The following is a 22640-nucleotide window of genomic DNA, read 5'->3' on the forward strand; positions in this document are numbered from 1 at the left end:
CTGTATTACTTTCTTCTTTCATATTTTTCATATAAAGCTGTTTATTTTAATCCTTTTGGGTAAAGAAGAATATTCAGAAAATTTCAAGTACACATTTATTGAAAATCATAATTAAATTAGTTTCTCGTCTTAGTCGTCGGTTACATCGTTGCTGCTGGTCGTTGCCCGGTTGTATAGATTTTTATTCGTATTCTTATCCATTTATATCGTCCGCGAATATGCGCTGCAATCGATGTCAGATGTTTAATTATGTTTATGCTGTAAATATTAAAATCTTTGCTTGAAGTTAAAAATTGATCCAAAAACAGTGTTTGTCCGTAATAGAGTTTTTACTATTACTGCGTAATTTCGATCTGCGAAACAGTTAAAAAGCTGTCTGCATCTTTAATTTCCACGATGCATTCTGTTTCGCAATTCTTCTTTCTAATAGAGAAGAGAAGAGAGCATTATCTAATATGCTTAATCTTGAGCAATGCCAACGATAAAAAAATGTTAGACAATGAGCACTATCAGTAATACATAAAACAATCTGGTTCGAAATTTTCATCGTCAACGAGCCGAAATATATTCTATTTATTGAAAATATCTCCACTTCTTGAGCTTTCTATATAAATATAAAATCTCCGAATTTTTTATTTAAAAAAAAATAAAAAATATTAAAAATAAATGTCTTAACAATCTAACTCGGAGATAATAAAAAAAAATCTCAAATCTCAAATTAAGTTTTTGTTCAACGAGTATAGAAATAAATAGAAGTACTATAGAAATCAGAAATTATTCAGAAAAATTTCCCATTTTCAAAAGAAAAGTAAAAATCTTGAGCAATAAATTCAGCTGAAACAGAAATTCAGAGATACTTAATTTGCCAGTTTTTACAACTCTCAGTCTGACATCTCGCGGATCGATTATCGAGTCGTAATCTCCTATTTCCCAATCAAGAATGAAAAAGAAAAAAAGATAACGAAAGTTTCGTACATTCGTAATTGCTCGTCATCAGATTACTCGTTTGCGCGTAGTATCGTCATCGAGGATCGCTCAGATCGCTATGAAAATTGTATGAAAATGCAATAGAAATTATGTAATGAATGAAATCGCACTGCATTTAATCGTATATTAATTTATATCTTTGCAATATATTTGCAAATCTTGTAAAGTTTTCATAGCAATCCGTGCAAATGATAACAGTTGAGCGTGAATGGATCTAATTGACTGCAAGAATAAATCCGCATGTTGTCGATAACTTGCGAACGAATAAAGACAGATTTTAATAATGGCAAAAGTCAATCTTCTCTCTAAAGTTCAAAGCAAAAAAAATTTCATATTCAATATATTTATTAAATAAGCTCATATTAATTAAGCTTAAAATTGATATATAAAAAAAATGATATTTTTTTTTTCTTTTTAAATGTCTAAACGCATTTTTTAATCTCTTTAATGTCGAAGCTTCATTTCTAGATGAAGAGCGTGATACTGTGCATCGCTGACAGTATCATGATTTTTGCCAATTATTAAAACGACAAGTTTATATCTCGGTATTACGAATAAATAAATTATTAAATCAAGAATTAATTTATTCGTAATACGATCAGTGTGCAATTTCATATCGCTACGTTATCAACAATTTGCAGTGGCTCATCGTGCACGGTCGATTTCCGTCGACCATAAAGTCAAACAAACACCATTACCCTCTACTACGGCGCTATTCGCAATAATGAAAATGTAGTCATCGACATTATCGAATCGTCGTAAGTTAGGAAAGGAGAAATCGAAATTCCCGGAGCAGCGCGTTCGTCTGTCGTCGAATACATACTCAGACGCCTCTATATATAGATGTATTTACATTAATATATAAGACTGGATCGAGGGTTTTTCCTCGAGCGGCGTGTAAGGGGGTAAAGCCTATCAATTAGGCCATCGTGAGGGTGCCCGCGCCCATTCCAAAGCCTACGCCTTTGGGTCCAAAGTGCCGGTTGTAGCAACCACGGCAATAGATGTCCCCGTCCGGGCCATCGTTCAAGTTCGTCGAATCCAGGGAACGATGGCACTCGCCACAGTTGAAGCATCGCTTGTGCCACACACGGTTCTTCGAGATCATCTGCTCGGCAGCGTACACCGGGTAGCCACAGCGTGAGCAACCGTGTCCATCGTTTCGCTTCTGGCCGACCTGAGGCTTAGCATCGATGCTACGAAATGAAAACAACAGCGTTTGAGAATTTGACGCGTGATGAATCATGAAGAGATCGAAAACTGATTTGATTTGAGAGAAACAACCTAGGTGATTTATATGCAACTATCTACTAAGCACATTCTTCTATCAACATCAATTATCGCAGTGCAAATAGAAGAAAACAATGTGGAAAAATTTTATTTTTCGATTTGTTCTACGTGTGATCAAATTTCTCGGGCTAAAATACAAATTTTAAAAAAGAGTTATAGTCTATTCCAATATAATTTATGTGTATACATCAAACTGTACTATACTCAACAATTCATACAATTTACCTCTCACACGATTACTGCCTCGGGTGCTAGAGGGGTGCAAGTTCTAATGAGAGAAGTAGGTTGATTATCAAGATCGCTATCAATCATTAAAGTTTCCTTAATAACAAACTAACTTTTCGCTATTGTATTTCGCATCGTGTTTCAGAAACTAATTACTCTCGGGAGCGACCGTGATGCACTTACTATGACGGGGCATGATCTCCATTCGTCGAGACGAGAGTTGGCTTGTGGCCGAATCCGAAACCTTTGGGCCCGAAGAGCTTTCCGTAGCACGCGCGGCAATGGATCTCCTTGTCGGGGCCATCGCATGCCAGCATGGAGTCCAAGGGTCGGTGACACTCGGCGCAATTGAAGCACTTCTTGTGCCACATGGTGCCCTTGGCGAGCTGTTGTTCCGCGGCAAACACCATGCCACCGCAACGGGGGCAACCCTGCCCAGCTGGCGCCTTAATCGAGGTCGTGTCAGGATTGTAGTAAGGTCGATTGGCCGAAATTTCTTCCTCCCTGCGGGTAATTAACTATGATCACTATGATGATCCTGATCGATTAAATTCAATATATTGTATTAAATCTTGATCCGCGGAGACGGATTTATGTTAACTTAATTTTTAGCCGTTTAATTTTACTTAAACCGATAGGTCACAATAATAAAATATGCAAATGAAGATGTATGCGCCATTTCAAAAATTCACAAGATTTTCTCTTATGATTGATTTTATTATTTTTGCTTGAAATTAAAATTTTTGCTTTAAATTATCGTTCATCTTTCAATTTCTGTTAGATTCTCCGAAATGTATTTGTTATTTTTCTCTTAAATCATATTTATAGATATGAAGCGTTTGTATAGCATGTTTTTCCAAAGATTTTTATCCAAGACAGATTCTTCTTTCTCTGTGAAATATATTCTTCACATTTGTACAACAAAATCGTGAAATATACAAATCAGATTATATAAAGATAAAATAATGTTCTTATATATTTTCTTAATGAATTTAATGATAAACACTCTCTCGTAATTCTATCAATATAAATTATTTGATTAATTAGTTTTTGCTAATTAATCCGATGTCTATTAATGGCGGTCTTATATTTAAATAATAATCATGAAATTATTCAATTATTCATTTCCGCGAAATGTTGTTCAAGGCGCAATTGAGTGAAGCTCGGTTATTTAAATCTCGTATTTATAGTAAACTTATATTTATGATTACACGCCCGGCAGGACCACGAGCTAAGTTTCTCTCCGCGTTGAGATCGAGACCTACGTGAGTCCGTCGGTCTGGAGGAATCCCGAGCCGCATGCGAATCCATATCCGTGCGGTCCCCATTTCTTCCCGTAACAGGTCTTGCAGTAAACGTCACGGTCCGGGCCGTCGCAAGCGATGATCGAGTCCAGGGTCTTGGTGCAATCGCGGCACTTGTAGCATTTCCGGTGCCACTCGCGGCCTTTGGCGAGCACCTGCTCGGCGGCAAAGACGACGCCACCGCAGCGGGGACAACCCTTGCCGGGCGGGGCCTTGATTATCGCGGTGTCGATCACAGTGGTGCGAGGAGCCGCATCGCTGCGTCGTAAAAGGATCACTCGCATTATCATGGATTCGTTCTCGTTTTCAGCGACTAGAGCGATCGTTGAAAACGTAGAGATTACGGAAAAGCGATTGATACATTCGTCCATTCGTCATCTGCCGAGTAAACTTCAGACACATTGATCGTGAACATCGATTGATTTGAAACTCCGCGCTGGGAAAGCGAGAGAAACTTGGGCTTTCCTTTATTTGTGTGATTGTAATTTAATACCTCGCTTTTCCTATCTATACGACTCGTTTATGTCACAAAGGAATGGAATTGCATGCGAATGATAGGGTGATTGATCGTTGGCAATCACTTGGTAAGGCACATAGGAGAACTGTTGGAATTTTCTAATGTTTTTTTGTGATTTTCAATAATTTTTTATTAAAAATTTTTTATCAAAAAATACAAAGAACAACGGAATTATTTAAAAAATCGTTAAAATTACTTTCAAAATTTTTTAAATATTCCATATATATATATATATATATATATATATATATATATATATATGTGTGTGTATGTATATATACTATGTAATATGAAAAAGAGGAGATAATAATTAATTATTAAAATTAATTATTAACAATTATTAACAAAAGATAATTCTTTACAATAAATATATACATAATAATAAAATAAATGTCAAATCAAAACAAGTTCTGAAAATATTATAAATTACGATATAACATCTATATTTTTAAAGTGATAATTTAAAATTCGATCAATCATGAAAACGTAATCACAGCGAAATCGAGCTCTCTTCCATGGCCTTAACAGGTGATTGTGAAAATTTCATGAACTCTCACGTTTGATTTAAAATGTCACACGTTTGATTTTCTACTTAGTTAGAACTTTCTACTTAGATTTTCTATCTAGCTTATGGAAAATATGAAAGTTTTTTGTGAATCAATTTACATATATGATTGCTAATATGATACTTAATCGCAGAGGATGTTAGTAATAACAAATTGGATTCTACATGAATTTCAGGATCGATTTCGATTGTCATAAATACATGCACACAAGACCGTACAGACCGTGTAGTAACAGGAATGTCGAATGTATGGAGAGTCTCTGGCACAACTATGAACGTCCGCGTGAGTATTCCACTAATACAAAACGAGTCGCCACTGAGAAATTCGACACTCGATATTCCGATACGATCAGCCGATTTCATGATGCCAGGGTGAGTAATAGCGCAAAGCGTTAAGGCGTCGGTCTATATGTATGTATATATATATATATATATATATATATATATATATATATGTATATTGTATATACACGGACACACACAGGCGCACGTATGTACAGAATATCCCAGAGAAGATGCGTATCAGAGGCAATTTTCTATAATTTTCTTCGAGAAAGTTGAAACCGGTCTTTTCTCAGAAAATGTATAAATATTAAAGTATCATAAATCGTATATTATATCTTTAAAATAGGTTAATAATGCGAAAAAATAATTAAAAAAAACTTATCATTCAAATATATATATATATATATGTATGTATATATATATATATATATGTGTATGTATATATATATATATATATATATATATATATATATATATATATATATATGTGTATATATGTATATTCGCGAAAGTATAATCATGTTTGCAGAAATATAATTCGTTATAATATAAATACGTAAATATAATATTTGAATATTTGAGGAGAATAATTGAATAAATACTGACTTTCGTGTTTAAATATTAATATAAAATCTTTATTTCTCGTTTCCTTGATTTATAAAATTTGACTGAAGTCAATATTCGCTGAAAAATTCCTAAAGATTTGAAAAATTTATTATCCAACAGTGGAAAAAGTAGTATTATATAACTAAATTTTTATTTTTACATTTTAATTAATTTTTGGTACATAATATTATACATTGCTTTTGAATATTTCTTATTCTCATATAAAGAATTTCTCTTTAGAACAGGAACATTATTCTCCACTTAAAAATACGGATAGGAATCAATATATATATATATATATATATATATATATATATATATATATATATATATATAATATATACAGATTTAAAAAATTCATTATTTTAATCTTAAATGTTGTAAATATTCAAAAAAATAGTATAAATTAATTACTCTAGGGCAACATGCAAAAGTAAAATAACGATAATACATTTTTTGCTAAGAAAAAATCGATGGCAGATTACTCGAAGATAAAACTGCCGCTATTCGCGCAGTTTCTTTCTTTCTCCAGGCACCCTGTTTACGCGCGCAAAATAATCGTCACAACTAAAGGGGCGCGTACCCCTCGTCCTCAATATCGCACTGCAGCCCGATCCACATAATCCCGGCATGGCCGACACCCCGCGGACCGAATTTCTTCGGATAGCAAGCTGTTAAGCAGACAAGCGCATCATATATAGTGAAAGTGTAGAAGCCGAGGCGGGATTTCTCTCTCTCGCGTGCTTCCCATCTCAGTCCCGACTCTGAAAACCCACCCATTGGCGTAGCAGTCACTCTGTAAGGCGCCGCCACCCTGGCCATAGCCATAACCCTTCGGTCCGAATTTCTTTCCATAGCATACTGCAGACAATATCGATTAAAGGTTTCACGTCACCTAACGTTATCTCATGATGATTGTCAGCGATAAAGATATAATCGTACCGATACGCCCATGCTATTTTTTATTTGTCAGATTGTTCTATATTATTATAAATATTTTATTAAAATAGATCTTTATACTAAGTATAGTGTAAAATATTAGGATTTTAATTGTTATATACATTCTAAAATTTTTGAATAATATTTTTTAGCAAGAGAGGTAAAATCATATTTATAATATGTTAATGCCATGCTTTAACATAACTAATAAAAGAATATTTTTTTTAATTTGTATATTTTTTTCTCAATTATATTTAGAAACTTAACTAATTTCTTCAAAATACGAGGACTGAAAGTAAAAAATATTATTTTACTTTTTAAAACGACAACTTTAAAATTTTCCTAATCTCAAAATATATAAAAATGAATACTTTTGTAAATATATGTGCAACTCACTGTACAAAAAATATTTATATATGTGTAAAATTGTAAAGGAAATTAATTTTAATATCGCATTTTGCATATCTTGTATATTACATCTTCATGCGAGCGATTGTACCATGTCCTCACCTTTGCAATAAATGTCCTTATCAGGACCTTCGCAGCAGTTGACGGAGTCTAATCTTTTCGTACAGTTGGCACATTTAAAGCATTCCTTGTGCCATTGCTGCACAAAAACACAAAGGATGGGTTAGTCACTGAAAGTTTCAAGGAGAGATACAAGTATTATTGTACAATATTCTTTTCTTGTACAATTGTTCAGGAGCACAGACATTAAAAGCTCCTTGGAGCCCGCCAAGATTCGTTCCAAAATTCACAACAGTAGCAACAAATAATGCTACTGTAAATCTTTATCTCCTGATTTAAACTATTTTAATATTTGCCATTTCAATTACGCTTAGGAAATTCTACAAACCACTTATTGAAAACGTTACATTAAAATTTTTTTAAATTATCCTTGTAATAGTTTTAAAAAGATTATGATTTTTTTATAAGATTTGTTCTATTATTATTATTGATATAACTGAATTACTCATTTAACATTTTTATTATAAAATTGTTAAACGTTAAAAATTAAAAATTCAATATTTGTTGTAGGATTTTTCATTTCTTTCCACTACTTTTTAATATTATTAATAAAAATGATATATAATATCATAATAATAATCCTTATATTAAAATTTTATTGATGAAATCTTATATATTATATTCATTTACAATCTAATCTTGTTTAATTTATTTAAGATTTGAAGATGCTTTTCTGAAAATTTCAATCTTTTTACTTAAAGATCGTTCAGTAATAGTTTGATATTAAAACGAATATTTTCATTAATAATATTTTCCGTAATTTAATCTCTAGTATTTATGACTTTCTGTAGCGATAATTCTGAAATACGCTGATCTCTAGCAGTCTAAATTTGCACAGTACAAATAAACAGATATTTGCGCACCTAGATAACAAAGGTGATGAGAAAAAAGAGTGATAGAGTAATCGACAATATAACGATCTTTCCTCTGCAGTACTTTGCAACCCTTGTACGTTCGGGGGCTGTTTCCTGGCGGCGCGGAAAGAGTTTACAAACTGATTTTAGTAGGTGACAGCAAGACTAAACGAGTCAAAATGGAAAACGGACGGAGATGAATGCAGATTGATAAATACGTTTAGGAGATAATAATAATCGTTCAACGTTTCAGAACGTATAGGGCTGTCAGTACGGACATCTGTGCAAGTAATTCGAAAAACAATTAAGGACTGGCGGATCCATAAAGGGAATTGCAGATTCTTTAGACGAAAGATACCTCGACAGTATATCTCGCGGTCGGGACCATCGCAATGAAGTGTCGAATCCAGAGTGCGGCGACATAATTTGCACTTGAAGCACAGTTTATGGTAAGCCTAAGAACGAGGATTGACTAAAATAAAAATCCGAGTCTGATGTTAATCGGTGTTAATCTTGGTGCCGCGACGAATCGTCAGATGTCCTATTTCAATTTCCAAATTTTAATTATCGAACAGAAGGAAATTCATCATGTTCCTTCATATTATAACAGCGAATATATTGAAGATTAGAGATTTGGAATTTAAAAAATGTATCTGCATTAATACAATTTAAGATCTAAAAAACTGAACGAAGTAGAGTAGTTTCACAAGTGTCTATACAAAGGAACGATACGATTTCTCGCTCGAGAAGAAGCGAGCAAGAATTGCGTAATCGAATTCTCGAAGCAAAGAAGCGACATCGAATGATACGCCAATGAGTCACGGATGATGAGAAAGACAGATTGCCATCGCCGTTTTCGCGCACGGATTATCGCTGGACCAGATTGTCGGCCAGCAATTAGTTTCCATTTCTCTGGTTCTGAGCGGCGCTCCTTTTGGTAGCGAGCCATTTTATCGCCGGGTATCGGACCGGCTAAGATTGGCCGGCCAGTTGGTACATCGCCAAAATCATTCTCTGACGAAATCACCGAGAAAGTTTCTAGGCTAGCACCCCCGGTCCAGAACGAATCCTCCTCCTCTCACCTCCCCCGCTTCTTCTTCTCCCGCCGCTATTTTTTTCCTCACATTGTTATGAAATGGAGATAGGATAAGATTACGGGGACACACGTAACGCGGTCCATTACCACGCGCCGCGTGCCGAATTTAGACGCGCGGCAAAAGCCGCGCCGCGCCGCTCCGCCACAGCTGTTTGTAACCCGCCGCGCATTTTTACCGCGACGCGGTTCCGTCCAGATTTTCCGAAATACGCGTGAGTAAGCGCGACGAAGAGGACGCCGATTGCGTCAATCTATCTGTCGCCGCGTCAGCGACCGATTTTATTGCTTCGCGTGCTAAATCGCACCGCAATCCCGCGAGCCGCTCTCTCACCCCTCGAAATATCCACAGTCGAGGCTAGCCCACCCACAGGTATCACACCTAGAATAAGATCGCAACTCGAGGAATATATGAAGATTATTTTCGACTATCACCTGTCAATCTAAAAGCAAATGCAAGATCAGTTGATGAATCAAAGGGAACTATTAAAGAATCCAAACTCTCCTGCCTCTTGTTTTGATTCCTAAATTAAAAATTAATCTTATTATTTGAAATATATTTGCATTCTGTAAAACTACACCGTATTCAGCAACTCGCACACTTTCTATAAACTGTTTCCAAAGATTAATAGTCTGCTTCAAACATATCTGAAAGATTAATTAATCAAGAACTATATACTTAGTTAATGATTGACTAAGATACCACATTGGCTCTGCTTCAATCTCTAAAATGCGCAAGCGAACGATCGGTCGAAGCACCAAGGTGACGCAACATGTATCATTGTGCATTTAACGTCAAATGCAGCCATATGATTGTTGTGAGATATCGTTAACATTTAGTTTAATTTTGATATTAATATTTCTGTTTTAATAGAATTTCTTAAGCGATTATTCGCTAATGTCCCTATTCTTGTCGCATTTAGTGTTAAATGCGCGCTTATCCTTTGAATGTACTTACCCTTCCTCGGGCTAACATCTGCTCGGCGGCATAAACATATCCTCCACAACGAGGACATCCCTCTCCTTCGGGTGCTTTGGCGATAACTCGCGGCTCAAGAATGGCATTCGAACCCCGCGAAAATTCACCCCTAAAAATTCAATTTTTATTAAAATCTATCAATTAATCAAGTTTATACAATACTAAATAAGATTATACAATACTACATAAGATTCAAAGATAAAACAAATTAAATTTAAATTTTTCGATTTGTTATTCGGATTTAAATATCGAACATAAAAAAGCTCAAACACACAAACAGAGGACTTCAAACAATGAAATTGATGGTTCACATAAAATAATAGGTATTATATACAATACAAAGACATATTAATTGTAACAATTAAAATTGAATAATTAGGTATTTTTTATTTGAATTATGTGGGAATCAAATTCTAATTAAAATTTAATTTCTAAACGAGTTAAATGAAATAGCCATTTTTTGAGCCATTTAATAAAAAAACTTAAAGAATCCAAAAATTCTGATCCAAAAATTGAAATTTTAAAATATATATTTGGAAATTAAATATATAGAGAAAAAATAATCGAATAAAAACTTAAAAAGAGACTGAAGCTATATAAGCAAAGAGTAAAGTATGTACAAAAAATTAATTATTTTATTTATGAAAATATATCGACCATTTATTAGACCAATTCAAATATGAAAATCTGTATCCCATTAAATCAATAAAATACTTTATAAAATATTATAAAAAACTTATAATGTGCATGCATAAATATATAATTTAAAAAATTATTTAAATATATTATGATCCATCAATTCCATGTTTAAACACCACACTAATTTATAGAAACAAATAATACTATTGAAACATCCCATTCTGACGAAAATCAGAATTTCTTCGAATAATTAGATATAGTTATACAAGAAAGAAATAGTAATGCTTTATTTTAAGATACCATCAATATCAAATTTTTCATTAATATTATCATATTGCAAATTATAGGAAAGTTAAATAATATATTTATGTGAATAGAATGCTTATTTTTTTCACGCTCTAATTGATCTGGTAATTGATCTTTAAAAAACTACTATAAACAATTAATAATATTATAATTATATTTATATTTTGATTAGAACTAATATTTCTGAAAATTAACATTTTTTAATTTTATTTATAAATAAAATGTATCAAGTATATCATGTACAATATATCAAATATAGAAATCTCAAACGTTTATTTCAACTCGAGCTTCAAAATGTAATGTAAAATATTTTATATAAAAGAATATCGAAGTGACTTTACATTAATGGTTAATTCTTGCACTATATCCAATTTTTATTGGACGACTTCGAAGAAAGACTTACGTCAGATTTGATAAGGCTGGGAGATAACGTAAACGTAAATACATCAAATAGTATCACGGATTAGTTTGTTAGGCGTGAGTTAGTCAACGTGTTAGCGTAACTTTCCCCTTTGTAACCACGGTACGTGGCTTCCGCCGAGCCCCGAGAGAGAAGAGCCGAGAAGCAAATCCCGTATGCGATACGGCAATAATTGTATACCAACGAATAATATATATATATATATATATATATATATATATATATATATATATATGTGTGTCAAAAAAGAAAAGGAGAGGTAGATGGAAAGAAAAATAGAAAAGAGGAAAGAGGACAGACTATAGCCGTGTCGGGTACAGTGTGGAGAGCCTGTGCGTGCGTACGCACGCATCCGTACCGTGAGATAGAATATCATCGATACAGTGAGGTGACACGATCTGTCTTCCTTGCAATGCAACAATTGCTCGGTCGAGATGGTTTTTATATTTTTATATTTTTACTATATAATAGCATGTAGCATACAGCGGAACATGAGCGGTGCAGATGCACATACATTTATCCAAAAGGATCCAAAAGCAAAGTGTGCTTGATGCACTGCTAAATTTGAGCTAAATTTAAAAAAAGAAAAGCATATATATATATATATATATATATATATGTATTAAGAATTTTCAAATAGAGTTAGAGTTGATCCTTGAGATAATGAATAAGTAGAGTAGACGGTCAACACTTTCTTTTATTTTTATGACTTCTTCGCTTATTAATTTGCAAACTTTAATTTCTATTTACAATTAACTGTATCTGATTGAATACAATTCTGTTTTCTCGTATTCATTTTTAAAAATTAATTAAAAAATATTTTGTGTGAAAATGTATGAGTCATTTCTTTTCAGTCATCTCATAGTATGACTTGTATATAAAATTACATTTTTTAAAATATTTATTAAGGAAATATTTATTTATTAATTCTGTCTTCATGTATAAAGTTTAGTGAAAGGGCAACATAGAGGGGATATCTGAGTATCTGAAACGTCCTATTCAGACACATAGCACAAGTACATTTGCACCAAACTGTGAACGCACTGTATCCTACTAGGACTAACTAACTAGCCGGTAAATATTAAGATTCATTTCAATTGGCATTATCATCGCTACTTCGCTACAATGTTATTATCGAGAACAGTGTCGATCGCCGTTACCCCATTATATCGACATAATACGCGAATACACTAACACGCACGCGGGCACGCACGCACGTACACGCACGCACGCGCCAGCACCCACGCAATACGTTAAGGTGTTAGCGAGATTATAGGATTAAAAGTGGTGTGAGTGTGGCCATGCAGGAGAGCTATGTGTATAATATAAGCTACAAAAAAGAAAAAGAAGCTGCTTGGTCACGCGGCGAAAAAGAAAAAAAAGGAGAGACAGCGAGATAAAAGAGATAGAGAGATAAAGAGAGAGAGTGAGAGAGAGAGAGAGAGAGAGAGAAATAGAGACGCAATTTGACTCGATGCTCACCATTCTCGTATTTGGTATTTTCTCTTTATCACGCAGCTCGTACTATGTGATAAAGTAACAATGGTATATCGTTCAATGGTTGCCTCCGGTTGGCTCGTACTCGGCGGGGCTGGCGGGGGCGGGGTGTGTCGTGTGTTTCTTTTCTCTTATTTTTGTTTTCTTATATGTATATATGTATAAATATAAATATATATATATATATATATATATATACATTTTTCTTGTTTTCGCATATGCTTCGTCCCCTTTCTTAGCAAAAAGATCGCGGATGCGGGTTTCGTACGCAAAGGCTCGACATCACGGAAACAGAGAAGGAAACAATGCAACAATGTGCACGCTTCAACAATCTACTTCCGTGGATTCGTGTAAATAGAGTCGTGTATCAGTTGCGGTCAAAATTACAGTCGCGTGTTGAAAGCGATAGCAATCTCAGCGATCTCCATATTTCCAATGAGACGAAAATGACATTTCTACATTTAGTCGCGATAATGAAGCGATAATGACTTTCCATCTCCATAGCATTCAAATCTCATCGAATTTACATCAGTTTTATTTGATTGCAGAAGTAGACTCGCGCGTAATAATTTACATTGACAATTTTGCAACTTTGACCGGGATCAATTGACTTCACTCGGCATCTTTGAAAGATGTGCTCGTTACGCACGTCACTCGTACATAGCTCTATCTACACACTAAAAGATAATAGGGAAACGTGTGTTATATTCGTTAATGAAAGACACCGTTTGGTTGTTTTGTTTCCAATTTTATCTTTCCCTTTTTTCCACTTTTAATGGCACTTATTACAGATGGTACAAATGATCCTACAAACTAGCGTATGTATTCGCATAGAAGAAAAATTAAACACAGAAGAAAAAGAAGAAGAAAGAAAAGAAAAAGAGAGAAAACAATTCAATCGATTGGACGTAACCGATGTCGGCCGGTCACACCAGGGAACGATGAGGAACGGAATTCGGAAAAAAGGATTAAATGTGGTAAAAGGACTTGACTAAACTGAACGTCGTTTACGACGACGCTCGACGACGTAACATGACAAGTAATCAGGTAAGAATGGAAAATTTTTTCGAAAAAGAATAGAGAAAGAGAATGTGGTGACATGCTTGTCTACGGTTATGACAGATTCGAAAGGTAGGAATAGAACAGTCTGGTCCTAAGAGACCGTCTAGAATTCAACTAGACACAAAGGACCGTTTAGAACTAGTTTTATAAGGGAGAAAAACAAAAGTCGTGGCGGACGAGGTTTCTTTCTTCGTCACGCGTTAAACGAATTTTCGAAGGAGAGAACGGGGAAAACGTAAAAAAACGTGGTTCACTCTGTCGGACACGCTGTACACGTATACGTAGACATGTGTTTCTCCGGCATTTCTGGAGTTTGCGCAGGCTTCTTCCGAGTTGTTGGAGGCGCGATTGACCAAGAGAAGAATCATGCTGATGGATCACAGGCGCGTTCACGACGGTTGGTCGGTCAGTGATTCTCAGTTTTGCGCACATGGAGGATGTCTTTATTGTGAATTACTACGTGTGGAGAGGGTAGAACAACAGAGATACTCCCGATGTGGGACCACGCTTGGTAGTACGCTACTCAGGAATAAGGGAAGAAGAAGGTGTCGAGAGGTCGAGTTGCGCGATGGCAGATGCACACTCACTCGCTCTTCGCCTGAAGATGCTCGCCTTGGTCCATGGACAGGCAGCCAGCTCCGCCACCGAAGCCGTAGCCCTTAGGGCCGAACTTGCGACCGTGGCAGACTTTGCAAAACAGCTCGCCCTCGTGCTCGGAGCAGTTTGTCGAGTCGAGCGGCTTGCCGCAAAGACCTGTAACACACGGTCGTCGTCCGTTGTTGGAAATTACGATGCTTCCTGCTAGGTGTGCTCGTGTGTCAAGATGCGTCAAGTATCGTTGACTGTAAATTGTATTACATGAAACCGAGATCTGTATTTGTGCGCATATGTATGTGTGCGTATATATATATATATATATATATATATATGTTTTACGTATCTTTTCAATTCAACAATTTTCTAAAAGTATAGCTCAAGTAGGCACATTATGATATTTTCGCTACACTTTCATTGTCGAAAAAGAGCATAGGGCACAAATATTACTCTAAAATCCAAATGCTCAAGTGTTATTATTTTCAAGTATGTAAAGGTATGTAATATAGTTTCAAAATTATTGTACACATATATATATATATATATATATATATATATATAATATATGTCCATAATATATGGAAAAAGTGTTTAAATATTTTAAATATTTGTTAATGTGCAATAAAATATTCAAAAATATATACTGCAGAATTATCGCACGATTTGTCAATTCATATATAATTTATTACTCAAAGTTATAGCAAATTCATGTCGCATTAGAAATAGTTATATGCGCATTTTTTCAAAATATAATAATGTTCAACATTGAGATTATTGTAAATTATATTCTCTTCGGTCATTGCACTCGAAATTATTACCAGGCAGTCGACAATTGATTTTTGGCCAACTTACAGGCTCGGTTACAATCGCAACGGACAATCCAAGGATAAAATTTATTTTAGAACAGTTCTAAAAATAAAAGATTTGATAATGCTTTTCGATAATAGAATTATTTGATCATTCTAGAACGTAGAAAAGTATATCATTAAATTTACGTAAGACGATAAATTTCAAACAAATTAAAAAAAAAATAAAAGTATAGAAAAGAGAATTTTAAATAATTCTTCTGTTAATACATTCTTTATCATACATAGAATTATACACAAAAAATCAGTCTTATTGAAATTTTTGACTATTGAAACAATGATTGCATAATAAATACATTACTTCAACCTTTTATTGAAAGAAACTACAGCTGTTTGAAATAAACTTTTAATATAAATTAAAAGATTTCAGTAAATTCAATATTCACTGCTATTAATATATGCTAATTGATAATGAAATAAATATTTTGCTTTCTACAAAGAATTATATATATTATCTTTATTAAAAATTGTATATATATTGTATATCTTTTTTTTTATTTTTAAGTTGTAATATCTCGTAATATCCATTCTTCCATTCTTAGCTTCAAAATATTGATTCGTTATACTTATACGAACATTTGTTTGCATTCTATTTTCAAATTATAAAATTATATTTATTTACTCACCGCACTTGAAGCACGTTTTGTGCCATTTCAGTCCACCGGCAACCCGCTCTTCTGCAGCATAAACGGATTTGCCACATTTAGGGCATTTTGGATGTTCCACGGGCTTGAAAGGCATGTTTACACTGAAAAGAAAACTTCGTTATGGCATATATCTCATTGCATTAAAATTAATTATAAAATCGTTTACTGTATAAAGTCAAGAAATTATTATAGTGTCCATTTTTATATTATTTTATGTTATTTTTTAACGTTGTACAACTGAAAAAATGACATGGCTTTATAATAATTCTCTTAAAACGCTCTAATACAGTTAAAAATGTATTAATTTATTATTTAAACTTTGGAAATAATTTTTATTCTTTCTAAGAAAATTTTTGTCAAAGAATCAATAAAAAAACAGCATAGTTTAATGTTTAATTGCAAAAACATACGTTTCTTGAAAAAATTCAATTTTTGAAATCCAAAATTCAGTTTTGAAATTCAAAATTCGCGAAGATGTAATCAAATTCGACATCTTTATTAATATCGAGGGGAATCATCGCTGGTACGGTAATCCATTTCGGTTACCTAACCGGTCGCTTACGACGACGTAAACAATCTGCGTTTCCGTCTGACTCGTCGGCAACCAGTTCTATTTTTGTGACCAGCTTAAAGCGTACACGGTTAAGCAAACGAAGATAGAAAATGGAATAAAAGTATATTACGCGCTATATCAGAGCAACGAACAGATCTGTAGATAGCAAATACATAAAAGATAATACATAAAAGATTTGTCTTCCCATTCTTTTATATTTAAAGAGCTTTTAATTAATACATTTATGCGGATATTTAAAGAATTACGAATACATTGTCATTATAAATATTTATTATGTTTGAAATATATTGATAGAATGGTACTAAAAATTAAACAACAAAAATGTTTGCAATTTTTCAAAGCTCAAATATTAATGACTTTTGAAATAAAATGTGAAGTAAAAAGAATTAAAAAACAGAAAATAACATCTGAAACATAAATGTTACAAAATAAAATTATTTTGAATTTAGATATATTGTTATCTTTTTTTTTAAATAACGTTATGTCATGAAAATAGTTCACGATGTATAAATTAAAAAATTGTATGAGTATATATAACTCGAATTGATCGATTGATAGTTCAAATTCTTTAAACCTTAAGTAACTTGTAATAAGTAAAATAAAGTTACCTGTTCGAAAAAGAATTTATCCCTCCATATTTAAAAAAGTGAAACAATACGGACGATAATTTCAAATTACTTTACATGATTATAAAAGACTAGTATTGTATTTAGAAACCGCCACGTATTTATTTGATGATAAAATCTTAATAATTCCGATAGAGATATAATATAGAACGAAAATCTCTATTTAAAAACAATGTTTATGTCTCTGTAAACTATTGTTGTTGAAAATACAAAAATAAATAGTAATTGACTAACACACTTGTTGCAACAAGATAGTAATAGTATCTGGCACGAATATTAATGGATATGCGTAATAGCGTTTGGCAATGGTTAATCGTATACCTGTTGCAACAATATTTTACTTTAACAGATAAATGTAAATAATAGTGATAAACAAAGATAAATTATACTATATTTTAATATGTTAAAACAATGCAAATAGATATAATGCATTTTATGTCAATAATATTTCGCAAATATAATGAGAATAGTAATAAGTGATGTAAATATAAAAGATGTAAGAATAAGTTCTTTTAAATTTATTATTATTGTAGTAATATTTACATAAAATAAAAATGTATTTCGTTATTACGTATTTTAGATAATAAATGTATATTCTACGTGTTTTCGTATAATTTTAAAAATCTTTTTTATTTCCATGTCTCTTATTCCATAGTAATCTACACGACAAAAATAATTCATTATCCGCTCACTTTTTCATTCTCATTATTATTATAGCAATTTATGCATATTATATTATCTGTCATTGCAAGAATTTAATTTTCAAATTATAATAAATATGTATATTTATATGTATATAATAATAATAATAAGCACTGTGTAATAATGAAAATGTTTAGCGATTTTAAAATGTGATACTATTAGTAATGCTGTTCTGTAATAATATCAAGAAGAATGATGCTATTTTTTTTATTAAAGCATAAATAAAAAGTTAATTTTATATTTCTTTGAGAAGTAAGTAGTTTCTATCTAAAAAAGTGGGCCATTCTATTCCATTCTTATTCTGCCTTCCTTTACATAGTTTGTTACTCATTGTGAGTAAAATAAATTTAAATCAGAGATTTTGATTAATTTAAATAGTTAAGTATAGCATATATGAAATAAGAAAACATTAATTGAATTAATTACCATAAATTATTAATAATCATTAATAAAAAACATTTCGCTAGCCGCTTAACATAAAGATAGTATATTCGCTACAGTTGTTAATTTTTTAAATCAATATTTAAAAATATTCTAATCTTAATTAAATATCTAAATAAATTTTTATCTTGAAAAATTGATTTTGATATATATATATATATATATTATTTATATATATATATATATATATATGTATATATATATATATATATATATATATATATATATATATCAAAGATATATCCTATTGTAGTGATTCGCGCGCTTCGGCTGCTCAAATATGCCCCGTTATCACTGACAGTAGTATCCAGTAGCGATATGACACGCCAGTAGTAGTAGTGGCGGCAATAGAGGCAGTGGTAACAAGTCGCACCGCACGGCACGCTAAGGAGAAAGAGAGAAAGAAAGAGAGAGAGAGAGAGAGAGAGAGAGAGAGAGAGAGAGAGAGAGAGAGAACGCGGGCGATTCTATATCCGTGCAGACGCGTGCAAGCGAGTCGTGAGGCCGTATTAGGGAAGGCGCTAGGTTTCTCCACGCGATAGTGGTCTCCTCGTTTTACCCCTACCGTTCAATCGCATGCATATTCGTGGATGGAATGCACGGTAACCCAACGCGTATGTGATGCCGATAAGGCTGGACAGGGCGTCAAAGTATTATGTTACACGGGAAAACACAAAATCCTAAAGGAGATTAACTCGAAATTTATAATATATATTTATCTTTATATATCTAACATAACTCAGCATTATTAGATATAATTTGTACATTACATAATCAATTGTTGTACGATATATGATTCGCTAATAATATTTATTGACTTGGGGGGAGTATCAGTCTAATAATTTGAGGTATAAAAATTTTAAAAAAGTTATTTTACAGCGTTATTTTAAATTAAGCTACAGCATTATCGTGTGTTAATGTCATTTTTAAAATATTAAAAAGTAAATATTATATATCTTACATATATATCGCCGGTGTTAAATTGTTAAATTGCGTTATGATTGAAGAAATATGTTGCGCAATATGTTGATAAGCTTATAATTAAAATAGAAATATAATATAAAACAGCCAAGAAATGAGCAATTGTAGCGATGTGGTAAATGTTGGCACTAAGAAATGCATGAATCATCAATCTAATAATTATCATAAACTCTTACAAAATAGTTAAACTTTATATTCGTATTAAAGAAGATAATTTAAAAATGAAAAAATAAGAAAGTAATTTAATTATTAATAGTTTTATTGCACAAAGTGCAAAAATTTATAAAACGGTATTATTTGTTTATATTGCTAATACAAGAGTATAGAATGCAGTATAAATTGTATATCTTGCATGCGTCACGCATTATATTAAATGTATGTTTATAATTATCTTAATTAATTATTTAAACATTTTTTTCTTTAATTGCAAAATTAAGTGCACGATTTATCGAATAATTTTAATTCAAATTTAATAATAAGTTTTTATATTTACACATAAAACCAATCGCTTTTTAAAAAAGATTGCAAAATATCAGCAATTCAATTTATCACAATTGAAACAGATAATCTCTTTCGATAAAAAATAATTTAATACTTTTTTGAATATCTAATTAGAAATATTATTATATACATCACATATTTCCAGCTAATTTGAATAAATCATATTCAGAGTAAGTAAACGAAGCTAAGATCCTAAAATTATGCTATAAAGAAATCCTAGCACTCGATGACTTATAGGATACATAATTACGACACTCGATATATATAATGAAACATTTTCGATGAAATACGATATCTCATGTTACATCATGACCCGAACGAAGGAACCAAAATATTATCACGGCATATGAAAATCTCTATCCTCTTATGCCTGCGTATATTAACCCTTCGAATATTAACTTGTTAAATAATAAAATATAATAATTTTCTTATTCAAACGTACGAATATGATAAGCATTATTTGCAATATTTAATAATGTTAATTGTGCATAAAATAAAATTGCATGCCTTACAATCATAAAAGTTATTATTAACACATCTAGTCAAGTTACCAACCACAATATCGTTTAAATTATCCGACGAAATTATAGAAGATATTAAATTTCTTCTTTATTCGTAACAGATTAACAACGTTATTTTCAACGTGTTCTTAAACATCATCAACTCTCTCTTATCGCATTTAACGTCTGAATATTTAAACAATAGTCTTTTAATGTATGCGTTTGAAAAAAATCCATGTTCTTATATATACTTGTATTTTGAAATTAACTATCAACTTACTTAATAATGTTATAATGATTTTATAAAATAAGCATAGGTACTGTTTGATTTATATGTTCCTTTAACATAATATCTCGTCCATTCAATTTATTTGGTAATTTAGTTTGATTAGCAGTCGACAAGAGACTGTTTCAGTAACTAATAATAGCAGGGAAAATGTGTGTGTATTTTTAAAATTAACAAGGTTGGTAACTAGATGTGTTAATAATAATTTTTATGATTGTAATGCAATTTTATTTTATGCACAATTTATTTTAACATTATTAAATATTGCAAATAATGCTATCATATTCGTACGTTTGAATAAGAAAATTATTATATTTTATTCATTTTTAATTATTTCATTTTGAATATACAAGATGAACGTCAATGTTATAAGTTAAATCAATTGGAATTGTCCGATTTGATTAATTGAGTTTCATCTATTATTTATTTAGTCTGGAAATATGTATAAGTTTAATTTTCTCACATCAAATCGGATATATTCTACTATTTTTATTCTTTCCTTTAATACATTCGATTGGCGGACAAATCGACGGACAGCTTATCGACGAGTTTATCAATTTTATTAATACCTTGTATGCCTAATTATAACATAATATAGAATCTATATTCAGTGACCGTAGCTCTATTTTAATCTCTGCACAAGACTAGATCTTAAGGACGTTAGATTTTCCAACATGCCATATCCGTCTTATGCATCGCAGACATCTTTCGCCCTGTCCATATGATCTGCGGCGCAATTAAATTTAAATTTTGTTAATTATATCTTCCGATGTTACTAAATAGAACTACAACATGTTTCACTTCAAATTTGTTTTGGAATTGAATTATTGTCTCAGAATTCTTTGTAATATAAAAATATATCAGAAAGAGAGAGAGAGAGAGAGAGAGAGAGAGAAACCTTGATAAGATTGATTCAATCAATATGTACCTAAAGCATTTTTCTTCTTTTTGTCTACTTTCTGTTTCCATGAAGGTTAAAAGATATGTAAATTCGAAATAAAATACATTGTACATAATTTAAAAATAGTAGCAGTTTCTTAAAATGTACAGTTAATTAACTTATAATTTAATAAGTTCAATTTGTCAAATCATTTTATCAAAGGGACCATTTGCAATCTAGTTGCATGGGTAAATTGACAAATTTATTGTATTATATGAACTATGTATTGTCACATTTCGGGCCACTATTGTTTAAAAAGTATTGCCATTTAATTGTAAATCTGAAAAATTTCTGGGAATATCGTATAGTGGTATAACAATTCACCCAAGTAGTTGATCTGATGTACGTGCTCTCAAAGATCTCGATGGATATTTGTCGTGGCACTAAATGGGTCTCAGTACTTCAGAAGGAGGCACACAAGAAGTAAACAAGACAAACCACGGGACTGAGATAAATCACGTTTGCGATAATTCTACGTGCACTTCTTCAAGAGCAATACGAAATAACGATATTTGTGTACTGCCGTCGGCATCGTTGGAATATTTGGCATCGACGCGGGCTAAGAAGGGCTATTGTCATCGAGTAGTAGTAGAGAAGTGTTTGATAGCAGTAGTAGCAGTAGTGGAGTGTAGTAGTACAATATCCGCTACACTTCTTATTTCTTGGTACTCACCACTAATCGATCGTGGTCGCGCGAGAAAAAGAAAGAAACAGACAGAGAGGGAGAGATGAAGAGAGAAAGAGAAAGGAGAATTCGAATAAGTGGATTAAAAAACACCGAGCACTCTACACCGCACTAATACTGGATTCGAATGACTGTGCTCGCGTCGAGAGCGTCCTAGTCATAGCACCCCCGGGCTTTGCACACGGCACGTGTGCATTGGG

The 22640-nt window shown here is 32.3% G+C and overlaps 1 protein-coding gene across 2 annotated transcripts; it reads right to left on the reverse strand.

Annotated features, from left to right (window-relative positions):
• Window positions 1-81: 81 nt before the first annotated feature.
• Window positions 82-22588, reverse strand: LOC105432247 (muscle LIM protein Mlp84B). 2 transcript variants are annotated; one of them, XM_011646960.3, is made up of 9 exons: window positions 22429-22588; window positions 16184-16305; window positions 14685-14850; window positions 10152-10281; window positions 8459-8555; window positions 6363-6450; window positions 3768-4064; window positions 2686-3006; window positions 82-2183 (listed from the first exon to the last, which is right to left on the reverse strand). In XM_011646960.3, exons 2-9 carry the CDS (start codon window positions 16296-16298, stop codon window positions 1907-1909), a joined length of 1491 nt encoding a protein of 496 aa, XP_011645262.2. In that variant the 5' UTR covers window positions 16299-16305; window positions 22429-22588; the 3' UTR covers window positions 82-1906. The 2 variants fall into 2 exon arrangements, with proteins under 2 accessions (XP_011645262.2, XP_011645263.2); XM_011646961.2 differs by lacking the exons at window positions 6363-6450; window positions 8459-8555 and adding exons at window positions 6556-6640; window positions 7229-7325 and having other exon boundaries at window positions 22429-22587.
• Window positions 22589-22640: the final 52 nt, after the last annotated feature.

This window comes from Pogonomyrmex barbatus, unplaced genomic scaffold, assembly GCF_055798465.1.
Source record: "Pogonomyrmex barbatus isolate J1 unplaced genomic scaffold, ASM5579846v1 scaffold20, whole genome shotgun sequence".
Taxonomy (NCBI): domain Eukaryota; kingdom Metazoa; phylum Arthropoda; class Insecta; order Hymenoptera; family Formicidae; genus Pogonomyrmex; species Pogonomyrmex barbatus.

Excerpts from the sequence above, each read along its gene's own strand:
- LOC105432247 (XM_011646960.3), bottom strand. The coding sequence starts at position 16,298 with ATGCCTTTCAAGCCCGTGGAACATCCAAAATGCCCTAAATGTGGCAAA. Across the intron at positions 10,282-14,684 it reads CATCTTCAGGCGAAGAGCGA|GGGTGAATTTTCGCGGGGTT; the intron begins GTGAGTGTGCAT and ends TTGAATTTTTAG. Across the intron at positions 6,451-8,458 it reads CCGCGAGATATACTGTCGAG|CTTGCTATCCGAAGAAATTC; the intron begins GTATCTTTCGTC and ends TCTGCTTAACAG.